Raw genomic sequence first — 14,092 nt, forward strand, 5'->3', positions numbered from 1 at the left:
ACATGTCGTTGATCTGAATACTAAGTGATTGTAAATGGACAGAATATTGATATATGATATTATCTAGTGATCACTGATCAATAAAAATGAAGATTAAAATATTAGAATTATTAGAACTGAATATTTTTATAGATATACTTATATTTATAGGCAGTTCACTGACAACTGTAAACATGGAGGATCAACTTCCGGTTGATTAAAGCAACCCCCTTATTTCTGGAAGTGTTTCACTCGTAACTGAAGTCATTCTGAATTTGTATTAACAGACAATTTAGCTCAACTTTAAAGAGCAATAATGACTATTGATGAATAATAAAGGTTCAGGTTGTGTTCGATAGACTATCAGTATTGTGATATTACAGATTAGCATCACCTGAAGGAAATACAGAGCTTGTAAATAAGTAAATAAACTTTTCTGCAGCTTCTGTAAAAAAACTGTGAAAAATGTCTAAAGAAAAATTTGATTTGTGTTTAAAATTTTAATTAAAAAAATAAAAATAATTAATAATAATTAATTAATAAATAATAATTGCAATTAAAAATGAAAAATCTTTCATTGTTTTTAATTATAAGATATATTGTAAAGCCTACAATCTGACCCACATTGATATTATCAATGAAGTTCATATTATTCATATTATTATTATTATTGTTCATTGAAATAATACATATACATGACCAGTCAAAAGTTTTAGACCACCTGTTTTTTTTTGGACCAGGCAAATCTGCTTTTCATATTTTACAATATTAGCACCAACTTTTTTTTTCATTGCCATTCACCTGTCACACTTGTATCTTCCTCTACCAGACCTCTTCATATTTCTCCAGTGTCCAAGAGTCTTCTCATGGTGTAGGACAGTGTCCTCAGCACACTCAGGCTTCATCTGCAGTTTGTCTAAAGGAAAGAGCTCCACTGTTAAGAGTAAGAAAGCTCTACCTGTGTGTGTTTTCTAGTCATTATGAGAGCAGTGTGAATGTGCAGTGTTGAGTGAATACTGTGGTAGAGAGCAGAAACACAGTCTGTTCAACACTGCTTATATACAGATAAAGGGTTTGTAGATTTTAACTATGTGCATCAGTACTTGATGCCTAATTTACTTCCATTGCTACAGACCAGCGGAAGGTTGTTAGACAATAATAACCAGTCCAAAAAACTGTTCCCCCTTCACTTCTTATTTGTATCTATCAAAAGCTACTGCTAGTTTACTGGTTGCTTTTGTGTTTTTTCAGTTTTTTCACTGAATTTAAACTAGGCAGTAATGTTAATAAAATCGGAATATTAAGGATTATTAGGGGTTTGAGATGTTTTACTTAAAACACAAACATGTGCGTAGTGGGTGATTACCTGGGACTTCCCTGGGAATTAAATTAATCTAGTTGGATTAAACATGAAAATGTGTTTTTTTTCGATGCAGATAAAATATGTTTGATGCTGAAGATCTGAATTCACACAGTGTTAAGGATGAACCTTTTTACAGAAATGACTTGAAAAAAAAATAAGTGTAGTGATTTGAAACTCACATGATTATAATAATTTATTATTAAAACAATCAAAACATATTTGAAATATATATATATATATATATATATATAAACACACACACACACACACATATATATATATATATATATATATATATATATATATATATATATATATATATATATATATATATATATATATCAACTCAGATTAAACACAGTTTCTTGCTCTGTCAGTTGTTCTGCATTTGGAGTTCAATTTGATTTGATTACTCATTTAAATATGCTGTAATTATTAAATGTGCAGATGGAAAATAAATGCATGGTTGATAAATGATACACTATATGGACATGGATATGGATATGGACTGGGACACCTCACTCAATGTTTCTTTTGAGGCTATTCTGCTTTTGTTGGAGTAACTGTCTCTGTTGTTCAGGGGAGAAGGCGTTCTACAAAATTTTGGATCATTGCTGGCTTCATTCCCCTGGCATTAAGCATGATACCAACAGGTTCAGTATTTTTTCTGCTTCTTCTGAGTGGGACTAGACTGTTGAGAGAGCTGTGTGTGTGCATTTGCATCTGTGTCAGCAACAGGTGCAACTTAAAGCTAAGTGCATTCATTAGACAGGGTGTCCATAAACATTTGGACATATAGTGAGCTTTGCTAAAATTACACTTGTCCAGCAGATGGCCACATAGAGGGGAATTAAAAGCACATGAAGTCCAGATGTAGTAAAACCTTCCCCTATAATATCTGGATCAACTTTATCCAGACTGGAAACGTTCTGACAAACTGGGACAAAATCTGTGAGATCATTTCGATCTTCAATAGGAAAAATGGGGATTCGTCTCTCTGGAATATTCAGATCAGGGTTAAAAGCTTTGGAAAACTGGGCCCAGGCCTAGGACGATTACAACCACTACAGAAGCTGTTCTCTCTTCACAAGGCTGACCAACCAGAACTGTAGCAAGGTTATGTCTCCTTTACTGCTTTTATCACAGCACGATTCTCAGCACAATTTGCTGCAGTTTAAGACCAACACTTGTAACAGCCACATTCTTCTGAAAGAGGCAGTCTGCCAAATGTCTGAGGAAAAGACTGAACATTTTGAACCACAAGATCCTCACACCTTGACTCGATGGGCAGGTGAGCTGGACGTGACATAAGCCTGGTCCTTGGTATAGGACAATAATAATCAACAGTAATAACCCAGTTATTATAATAATAATAATAATAATAATAATAATAATAATAATAAGTAATAATAATGATCAACAGTAATAATCCAGTTATAATACTAATAATAACAAGTAATTATAATGATCAACAGTAATAATCCAGTTAAAATAATAATAAGTAATAATAATGATCAAAAGTAATAATCCCGTTATAATAATAATAATAATAAGTAATAATAATGATCAACAGTACTAATACAGTTAAAATAATAATAAGTAATAATAATGATCAACAGTAATAATCCAGTTATAATAATCATAAGAATAATAATAAACAGCAATAATCCGGTTATAATAATTAATAATAATGATCAACAGTAATAATCCAGTTATTATAATATAATAATAAGTAATAATGATCAACAGTAATAATCCAGTTATAATGATAATAATAAGTAATAATAATCCAGTTATAATAATAATAATAAGTAATAATAATGATCAACGGTAATAATCCAGTTATTATAATAATAATAATAATAACAATAATAATAAGTAATAATGATCAACAGTAATAATCCAGTTATAATAATAATAATAATTAATAATAATGATCAACAGTAATAATCCAGTTATTATTATAATAATAATAATAATAAGTAATAATAATGATAAACTGTAATCCAGCTTTAAGGACTCCACAGACTCTTAGTTTCATGCACTATCACTATCAAATTATAGATTAATTCAGTTACATTTCATTTATATAGCTTTAGATTAGACAGCTTTTTTAATAGCTTTATTTATGTAGATTAGAGATCTGGAGATCTACCTTCTAGCTCAGAGGTGGGCAACGGGGGCCAGAGTTCAGCAGAGTTTGCTGATTTCCCTGCTCTAACAGAACTACTAAACCTGACAATTAACAGGCGAGTTCAAACAAAACTGTGCAGGAATCCGGCCCTCCAGGACTAGAATTACCCACCGCTGTTCTAACAGGTTTAAACTCCAACCCAAATCTGACAAACGCCATTCAGCCAATCAGGCACGTCTGAAAGCAGCAGTGAGTTGGATCAGGTGAGATGAATTCTGGTTGTATGCAGAGTCTGCAGGAACCAGGAAGGCAACAACTCCAAACAAACTTCTTTATGCATATTGCAAACCAAGCAGAGCAGCTTTTCTTTACTAGCTCTTTACGAGTTTTGTGGCTCATTAGGTGCAATGGGTTGCAATATCAATGCCATATTGAGCCCAAAGCAGTTGAGGAGGCCCCTTGTAGCTTCCTTCTAGAAATAGGAAGAGAGAAGGCTTTAGGAACAGAAACATGAATCATTTAAAAGTCCAGTATTTTCTTACACGTCATGAAGTACAAGCTGTTGTTGAACGCATATAGTGTGTGTGATCACTACATGGCCATTCTTCCAGCGAGAACAAAGGCCAGGACTGGGAACTGGACACAAGGTCCAGATTTGAATATCCCTAGGCATGCTCAGGAAAAAACAGGTGCTCCACAGTATACTGCAGGGGTGGGCAATTCCTGTCTTACAGATTTATTTGCATATCGCAGCTGTCCAATAAAAACATGTATCTTACTTTTTGTCTGTTTCTAATTCTCCATGGTTTGAGCCCTGTAGCTGCTTCTGTACAGTGTATGAATAATTCTAGATGAATGGACCAATAGACATGCTCTAATCTACTCTTAGTTTAGACTGACTTCCATTCAAAGCTACGAACAGTTTTTCCTTCTCCTGTAAAGTCACCATTTTGGAGATACATGTTTTTCATTGGACCGTTCCGATATCTAGATTGTATCCAGATTGAATTCTCATAGTCTGGATAGACGGAAACCAAATGAAATCAGATTTTGCAGCCTGAAGATAGCCGTGGAGGGCTGGATTCCTGCAGTTATGTGCTTTTCCTGCTCAAGCACACCTCATTGAACCTCATTGTCTATTACCTGGCAGGCCTAGCAGGTCTGTTAGAGCAGGGGAATCAGCAAACTGTACTGGACTCCGGCCTCTGTCGCCCACCCCTGGTTTACTGGAATACAGCATTGATGTAGTTTCTAATGTCATACTCAGTCTCAGAGAAGAGAAGTGAGCATTATTAACAACTCACCTCAAGTTCATCTGAGGCCCAGTAAAGAACCAAAGCTGGTCTTCTAAAGATCTCAGGCTTTAAAGCAGAGCAACTAAACTTGGTCAGGACATGATGGGTTCAGTCCTGTTCTGAGAGATAGGTCACGCCAAACACAGGAATCTTCCATATACCATCAGTCAGCAACTCATTTAATATACCATGTCATGTCACTGTGATCTGTATCAAATTCACAGTGAAGAAAAGTGCTAAACACAGTTTCAGCTGTACCAACGCTTTTCCAGTAAGCTTGTAAGTCAACGTTACACCAGGTACCTGCGTCTCTCTGAATAAAGATAGCATGGGTGTGAACACAGAAGCAATTTTCTTCCACCCACTTTAAAATAAGAACTACATGAAAGTGACTGACTGCTAAGCTATGAGGGGATTACAGAATAAGCCTCCAACAACAAAAAAAAGACCAAAATGGCGTGACAAGTATTAGCGCGGAACAGCAGCCGTCGTGAATGGCATGGCACATCAACACAGCTTTCACTGCCCAGGGGTGAACAGTCCAAATCATTGGCCCATGAAAACGGTCACTGATGTATTACACAATAGAAGCACAAATCACAAGTGAATAAGCCACAGGAGTGGATCCGGATGGGTTACAGTAGTTTTGCATTTTAGCTTAGTCAGCAGCATTCTGAAACATACACTATTTGGACAAAAGTATTGGGACACCGGCTCATTCTTTGTAAATCCTGCCTTTTTCTTTTGGAGTAACAGTCTCTAAGGTCCAGGAAGTCTTTCTAGTAAATGTTGAAGGAGCACTGCTGTGGGGATTTGATTGCATTCAACAGCAAGAGTGTTAGTGAGGTCTGGAAAAACAAACAAAAAAAAAAACAAAAATAAAAAATGTACTACTTAATGCTGGCTTTATACAAGTCTAGCCCACATCTGGCATTCAGCATGGTGCCAAGAGGTTCATATTCATCTGCCTCAGAGATTCCTGTTCTATTGGCAGCATTGCTCTGCAGGCACTCGACAAGCTGCAAGTATGTGTGAACCACCTAATGTAGCTGAATGCATTCAATAAAAGAGGTGTCCACAAACTTTTGACCACATTGTGTACTTCAATAAGGTTATGCAAATGACTGCATGTTTTTTATAGTGATAAGTGCTTTATAATGTTCTTAGTCAACATCCATGTTAACATCCAGCTACAGCTTCTCATTCCAACAAGGCAGGAGCACTTCCTCTGTTTGAGGACTGAGACCAACTAAGTAAACTGGTAACGTTAGATGTGCTCTGACTTGCTTGTCATGAAATGCAGCCCTGATCTAATGGGCCCGAATCACTCAGCAGGCGCATGGCCTTTAATATAAGCGTATACAGCCCCAACCCTTGATCTGTTTATTGCAAATCAGAGAGAGAGAGAGAGACAGCTCTTACTCCTTCTTCCATGAACCATGGCAATAAGCACTTTCATATACTTGTCACATCCACTGGCTTCTGGTAAATATTTTCTAAGTCTTTATTACGGATTGCAAGTGTCAGTGTATCTTTGAACAAATTTAAATAAGTTTATATTAATAATCTGTGATTCTGTGTGCCGGTGCAGTTTCCAGACTTGCATGTCATCTGTATGAAAATGCTCTGACGTTTAAATATTGCATTTCCGGGAACACTTCAACTCTTCTTCTTTTTTTTTCTCTTTCCATTAAACGTGCGGTCCATTCCAGTGCAAAAGCCTACCAGGCACCTGCTGTAGTTTTCCTTTTCTAGTCTTTTTCTCCCCCAAACACACACTGCTGTATTTAGTCCTGTTAATCAAGCTCCGATAGCAGAGGGCAAAGAAACTAAATCTCTAAAAGGACAAATTAAACAAACATGTTCCTGCCTAATAAACATTTCAAAAAATGAACATATGATTTAAAAAAACAAAACAGCAGAGACAGATCAGAGAAAATGAAAGCCAGTCAGTAGCAAGAACAGAGAGGGCACTTCTTTGAGTTCTCTGTTCAGACATGGTATGTGCATGTGTGTGCGAGTGTGTGTATGTATGTATGTATAAAGTTCCCATCAGTTTTGAAAGCCGGCGCCCAGCAGCGATAGATGGCAGCGTTGTAGCTGTGAGTGAGTCTAGGTCCTGCGGAACTGGGCTCCCATTGGGCTCCCATTGGGCTCCTCTGGGTTCCAGCTCTCTCTTCAGCACCACCCAATGTCAACGCCAGTTCCGCCCTCATCCACGGCGAAGGAGAAACAAGCCAACGCTGGCTCTACTGACGAGGGCTCAGTCTCCTTTCACCCACAACCACTCTAAGATCACTTAACAGAGTTATAGCTGAGGCGGGATGAAGGTGACGCTGCATGTTCCAGTCAAACCCTACCTCAAAGGGCTTATTTTGTTTAAGGGGTACATATTTATTTATCCTGTCTGAGGCACCCTCAGCCTACACCCCTACCTCTGTTTCCTTCACACAGCCTCTTTCTCCCTCTCTCTCCTTTTCCTATCTCTCTGTGGTCGCAGTGTCGAGGGGCAAGGAAGGGGTGGCTCTAGGAGGAGACAGCGCTCTGGTTCAGCTTGCAGCAGCACGGGCCATCAAGTCCTCCAGAGCTTTGTCCTGATCGTTATTGTGCACTATCAGAACTTCTTTAATGGCATCTCTCTCAAAGCCCATCTCACCAAACCGAGACATCAGCTGTAGAAACTGCAGAGCCTGAAGAAAAAAAAGCCAAACAAAACCTATTATAGTTTATATCACTGTAATCAGGCTTGTTTCGTTAATTACATTATCGACAAATCGTAAAATATGTGGACATAACCTCAACCATTTTTGCTGAGCTTAATATTGCCCATTGTGTTTACTTGCATGTTTGGTTACACGAGAATGAACCCCACAAGTGTTTAAGCCAGTCGTATTTAAGCTGTTCTGCTTCATCTGCTCTGTGTTGGAGGAGGGGCTCGAGTCTGTGAGCAGCAATGCCCTCTATCATGTAGGAAAAGAGTGCAGTACGTGCAATGACCAATGCATCAATAACGCTGCCTCCTTACACAGGGCAGACAATGACAGGTGAATGTGTTAATACAGGCTATCAGCTGTTTTTATAATAAACAGCATTTTACCAATGGGCTGCAAACTTCTGACAGGCAGTGAGAATTGCCAAAAACAATATGCATCTCCAAAGCTATTAGAAATGAATAGTTCACTGCTCTTTAAAATGTTGTAATTGCATTATTATGGCATCCTATTATCATTATATCAGTGGCATAGCAATTATTTTTGGAAAAATTCAAGAGCAAAGAAAAAGGCGACAAGTGATGAGTTCATAAACCAGTCCTGAGTAGCGGTCTGGTGGCATCGACCCCACAGGAACATAACTTAGATATTTTACCATAAAAAACGAAATGTCTGGTGCACTGTGAGGCTAAATACACGGGTAAGAATTACTTGAGTTCCACAACTATGGAGATCTATGCCCAAAAATACATCTGCAGTAATGAGATTTACACATTTTATGCACAATGGTGTGCGTGCTTGGGCCCTTGCCTATGATGTGCTCATGGGCGCCCCCTACAGGTAGACAGTGTAATTCACTGCAGTAGAGAGGAACCGTCCACCTTGTGAAGCTGAGGGATACAGAACTGTCACTGAATATGAAATAATCATGTGGACCGAGGCAGTAGAGTAATATTACAGGATCCTCCATGAACATGGCTTCTTGCACGAGTTTTCATGCAGCCTCTGGTTGGATAGTGAGGTAGCCAGCAACGATAAAGCCGATTCTCAGCCTAACACAAGTCAGGAGCATCAATGCATCAATAATATTGTGTTTACCCCTTAACCAACCAATGCTTATTACACAGCAAGGTGTATTATTCAGTAACTACAGGGACATCTGTGCAAACTAGCGGGGCTACTTCTTGGTAACGGTAATGTGTAATAAAACCTTCGGCCCACCGGGAGGCCACTAGGCATTTAAGTGGTTACCCCAAGAGACTCAAAACATTTAAAATAGTGAACTTCTCAGAAATTCCTCAAGCCAGCTTCGAAATGACTATAAAAACAAGTGTTACAGCAGACATACCTTTTCCTCAGAGCACTGGTACATCTCCAAACACTCTTCTACAGCCGTGGCATCAAAGCCTCGCTCACACAGTCGACTGTGAACAAAAAGGTACTCCAGAATCTGTGAATGAGGACAGAGGACAACACAGTTTGAGAGAAAAAAACGGGAACAGTAGCTGGACAAAAGGGCTTTGTTCCACTCTGACTCCTGTTATTTCTGCATGAAGATAATCTCTCATTCATAAACTGGACCCTGCATTTGCTAGAACTTTCAAACAAAGAACCACCACCAACCTGTTCAACATTCTGCCCTTGCCTCTGCATGGCTTTGAGAACACCCTCGTATGAGTAGCCCATGCTCACTATGGTCTCCACACATTGCCGCTCGCTGGGAGAGAGGCTGAGCAGCACTCCACTCGCTGGTGTTGGGTATGAGGGTGGGACAGATGCAGGGATAGGGTTTGACTGTAGAATGAAAATAATATAATTAGGACATTAAAGCAGCAATATGGAGAGTTTATTTTTTTGCTCATCAACTCCCCCTACAGTTGGAGAGTGTAATTACTGCACTAAAGGCTAATCGTGCTTTGAGCTCATTCCCCTTAATTTTACAAGATGAGAGACTAAAAGTAAAGGTAGAGTCAGTACAAGGTAAAGTAACATTACAAGATTTTACACCAGTATGACTTGCAGCGTTATGCAGTGCTCACAAGGACTGTCCTGCTAATCTCTGGAGTAGCAATGATGAAGAGGCTTTTCTCCCCATTACAGTCAGGGGAGCATCACTGTGATTACAAAGCTGCAATTTTAAGGTAGAAATTCTACATACTGTTACTTTAACGCCAGCAGTATACTTCAATCCATAAAATAATTCAACTAAATCGAATTACAGCCAAACACATGGTCACAGTATTCTGTAAGTATACTTAAAAATAAGTTGATGTAAAATCCAGTTTTGAACTGTGCACTTGCAGCCAACCATTGCACATGCACACGGGTCACCCTGCGATCAAACGAGTTCTCACAAGGGTCCTACATTTCCTCTTACTGCAGTCATCTGTGATTAATAAGGACTCAGCCGCAGACGCTCACCCCAAATTCTTTGGGATACTAGTTTGATCAAATCAGAGTAGAGGGGTGTTACAGCTGTCTGACCAACAGAATAGGAAAAAATATATTGGCATGAATTAAAAATGCATTTGTTTATTACTTTAACTGGTCATTAAGCTGCATTTTGCTCACATCGCACACTTTGGTGACACTTTGGTATTTTCCGTGCCACACCACCAACTGCACCTTTAATGGTTGAGCATGATTGGTTAAATAATAAAAAATAATAATAAATAAAAGGGATATTTGGACTCGGTTATTGAGCTGCATTTGACTTGAAATATGAATTGGGTGACTGTTGAGAAGCCAATTCCTTTCATTAAAACCAAGTGCCCTCCATGTGTCTTGCTCTACCATTCTGTGTGCTGTGTGCATCAGCGTGGACTTTGAGGAGGACGGCAGGAATTTGGAATGGGGCTTTTGCATTTTTCACTCTGCACAGTGATGTAGTCAACCATGTGATTGAAAATGATTTAAACTGTGTAATGACAAAGACACAAAACTTGTCTATTTGCCTTCCCTGACTGCCCCATGAACTTGTAATGAGGAAATTGTTAAAGTCTTTTATCATTACATTAATTTCTATCAGAGCTGTCAGACAAGATATGTATATAGATATTCTGTATATAGAAATGGTTGGGCACCTGAAAAGTAGCAGCATTCCTACATATATATAAAAAAAAAAAACAACAAAAAAAAACACCACCAGTATTTTCCTCCTTCCTACCGTCTGTTTTGCTGCATCCCAAACTTTTTTTCTCTTCTATTATTCAGAAAAGTTATTAATGTAAGCTTTCAACATATCAGGTAGACAAACAGCTAATCCACCAAAGTTAAATTAAAGAAAAACAGGAGAATTGATGATGGCCTACATCAATAAACTTGCTTTTGACTGGAAATAAAGCAAATTGAGAGTTCTGTTTTAAAACTGAATGTTTTTGAAATATCGTCTCTGCTGGCTTCAGAGTTGCATGGTCATAACCAAGACTGTCATACCTAAGGTATGTACTGTTTGGGGCAGGGAACGGTCTTCCAATGAAAATGCCCAGCAGAGTAATTTCTCTGCCCGAACACACCTGATTCAAGTATGGATCAAAGTGAGCATACATATTGAGAGGCTGCATCTTCAGTCCAATACCTGCTTTGGTGTTCCATTCTGAGCATGGCCCGACAGTTCTCCAGGGACAGAAGAATTAGAATGTATTGTTGATCTCAGCAGTGATGGTGGGGTACCATTAGGTAGACTGCGTGGAGTGGGTGCTGGGTACAAGTTAAGAGGGGCCTCCGAGGGGGAATCCCCTGGGTCCGACAGCTTGGGAAAAGTCAGAGAGCGAATGTTGCAGGGGCGTTCGGCATCAATTTGTCCTCTAGGGACCACCACACCCCCGCCACCAGGCCGCTCCAAGTCCAACAACCCTACCAGCCCGTTGGGTTTATGGAAGAGGGCCGATTTGACCTGTAGAGGTGGGGTGTTGCTCTGTGAAGGAGGGCGAGGTTCTGGAGGAGCGGGCTCAGGGGCTGAGATGGAGGACTGTGGTTGGCTCTGGAGGATGCTACGGAGCTCCTCTTTGTCATCCAGAGTTTTAAGCTCCAGCTTGTCAAAGGGGTCCTCCTCTCGCTCAAAGTCAGCCAAATTCAGACTCTGAGGGGCTGGGTTGTTGGGTGCCGGTTGTGCTGGTCCAAAGCTCGGGGCAGGGAGCGGAGTCAGGATGGCGTTGTGCCGGAGGCCTGCCAGGACAGGATTCAGTGCAGGTGGGAGGAGGTCCTGTTCCTCAGCAGGATGAGCTTTCTTTCCACCAGCCAATCCAGAGTCACTGTCCTGTGAGGCAGCCTGTCTGTCTTTCTCAGATTCTGCTTGTCTCAACTCTGCCGCCTGAGCCTCGTCAGCTCGTGCCCTGGCAAGGTCCTCCCCCCAGCGTGCAGAGAGTTTCTCCAAGGTGAAGTCATACTGCGAGAAAGACAGATATGCAATTAATTTAAAAAAAACATTATCACATCAATTAAGGGTTGTTTTTGTTATTTATTTTTATTTTTTTTAACTGCAACACAAATTATGTCAAGCACTTAAGACTGACCTGCGTCTCTGACAGCAAAGACTGACAGTCGGGCAAACAGAAGCCAATTGGTAGACCCACTTTTGCAGGGCAGCGAAACTTCTCATTGAGCTTGAAAGGAACATCATCAAGGTAGCTGATCGGTCCTAGACGCAAGAAGTAAAGGGAAGGAATTAGGACAAAAACTCTCAGAGTGAGGAAGTCCTATAAAAATGACCTGTAACTAGTAACTAGGTGACTCACCATTATTGTGGATATCTGATCCAGACTTCCTCGCAGCCATTTAGAGTGTCTAAAAAGCAAAAGGACAAACATAACTCTTCACTTCTGCAATGTGAACAACAACTCCAAAATGTCAGGGAGGGATGGGGGGTGTGTTTCTCAAAACTGCACCACTTAACCACAATTACATTCTGTGAGAGATTAACAGTCTCCAGTGAGAGTTTGCCTGACAAATTTCCGTTAAGCGTCGTCCTAGTGAAAACAAAAGCCTTTATAAAAGAGATTAGACACGAATCAACCATGTGATTAACTGACTGGAGGAATTCACAGGGACCAGCTGATCAGCCCCCAGTTTCAAGAACACGTGGAGAGGTCACTGGAGGCATCCCTTAAACCTACAACAGTTAAAATATTACATCATAGCTACAGACAATAACACAAAATAGGCCTTTAGTAAGGGCAGCTAGAACCAGCTCATGGACCCAATTCTTAAGCTCCTACAAACATTGAGACCTAGCTAGTGTCTTCAGGAATAATAAGGACACCCTGAGATGAGATGAGATGACAGCAGCTGATGTGACTCACTCTGCCTGTTGTGTTTTATACAGGAGGGAGGCTAAATCACCAGAGCTTGGCTAGACAAGCTGGCTCGACTTGTTCACTTCCAATGCTCTGGTCTCAGTCACTTCACAGCTAGCACTCAAGTCTTTACACAACCAGAACATTTGCAAAAAAAAAAGGTTCTGGATGTAAATCTGGTTTAAGTGGCTTAAAGTGAAAGCTGACTGAGTGACTGTTGAGTGACACGAATCAAAGTCCAATATCAGCAGCTGGGCTAGGCTCTGTTATGCTATGCTATGCTAAGCTATGCTAAGCTAAGCTATGCTAAGCTAAGCTAACTCTCAAACACAGGCCCTACAGATAGAAAGCCGCCGCCCCTGGCTGTAAAATCGCCCTGTATCATTCGCGCGTTTACCCGTATCTGCTCTGTCCAGGTTCTCCAAAAACTCTTCTCACCCTTCCTCCAACATACACCGTCCGACCGAGACTCTAGAGCGAGGAATATTACTGAAAACCGAGGGTGTTTCCTGCTTCATCGCGGGTCGCCATATTGGTCGGAGCGGCCTCCCCTACTCTGGTTCCTGGGTGACGGACACGCCCCCAGCAGACTGACTCAGGGCTTGACCAATCAGAGCGCTCGACTTCAGAGCGTCGAAGAAGGAGGTGTCAACCTCTGCACATGGGTCCAACATGAGCGAGGAACCAACGTGGACAATGATATTATTATTATTATTATTATTATTATTATTATATTCCCATAGGAATGAACAGGGTTTTGCTCTTCTTATCTCACAATGATACAAATACACGATTAACGCCCAACCAACCACCTTTGGTACCACAGCTACTTGGCAACACCTAAGCAACCACTTGAGACATCATGTCAACCATCAACCATCAATCATCTGGGATACCAAAGCAGCTCCCCAGCAATCACTTAGTAACTACTATGCAACACCATATAACACTGCTTTTTGGAATTCAGTGTAAAAATATAATTTCAAGTTATTTGTGGATTTTTATTCAATTATTCAAATATGTCAAATTATGGCAAGAATTGATACACAAGGGTTTTGCAGGACAGCGACAATATACCTAGTGGGCAGTGGTGGCTCAGAGTGGGCAGTGGTGGCTCAGCGGTTAGAGCGCCGGGATATCGATAACAGGGTTGTGGGTTCGATTCCCGGGCTCGGCAAGCTGCCACTGTTGGGCCCTTGAGCAAGGCCCTTTACCCTCTCTGCTCCCCGGGCGCTGGAGTTGGCTGCCCACTGCTGTGTGTGTGTGTGTGTGTGTGTGTGTGTGTGTGTGTGTGTGTGTGTGTGTGTGTTCACTAC

At 40.4% G+C, this 14,092-nt stretch overlaps 1 protein-coding gene across 2 annotated transcripts; it reads right to left on the minus strand.

Moving 5' to 3' along the window:
- Nucleotides 1-6,251: 6,251 nt before the first annotated feature.
- ubap1 (ubiquitin associated protein 1) lies at nucleotides 6,252-13,336 on the minus strand. Of its 2 annotated transcripts, none has more exons than XM_072662399.1 (7): nucleotides 13,215-13,336; nucleotides 12,219-12,267; nucleotides 11,997-12,121; nucleotides 11,060-11,869; nucleotides 9,106-9,276; nucleotides 8,831-8,932; nucleotides 6,252-7,461 (listed from the first exon to the last, which is right to left on the minus strand). In XM_072662399.1, exons 2-7 carry the CDS (start codon nucleotides 12,256-12,258, stop codon nucleotides 7,321-7,323), a joined length of 1,389 nt encoding a protein of 462 aa, XP_072518500.1. In that variant the 5' UTR covers nucleotides 12,259-12,267; nucleotides 13,215-13,336; the 3' UTR covers nucleotides 6,252-7,320. The 2 variants fall into 2 exon arrangements, with proteins under 2 accessions (XP_072518500.1, XP_072518499.1); XM_072662398.1 differs by having other exon boundaries at nucleotides 13,174-13,336.
- Between the last annotated feature and the right edge of the window lie 756 nt (nucleotides 13,337-14,092).

The sequence above is a fragment of the Salminus brasiliensis genome, chromosome 18 (genome assembly GCF_030463535.1).
Source record: "Salminus brasiliensis chromosome 18, fSalBra1.hap2, whole genome shotgun sequence".
Lineage (NCBI taxonomy): Eukaryota > Metazoa > Chordata > Actinopteri > Characiformes > Bryconidae > Salminus > Salminus brasiliensis.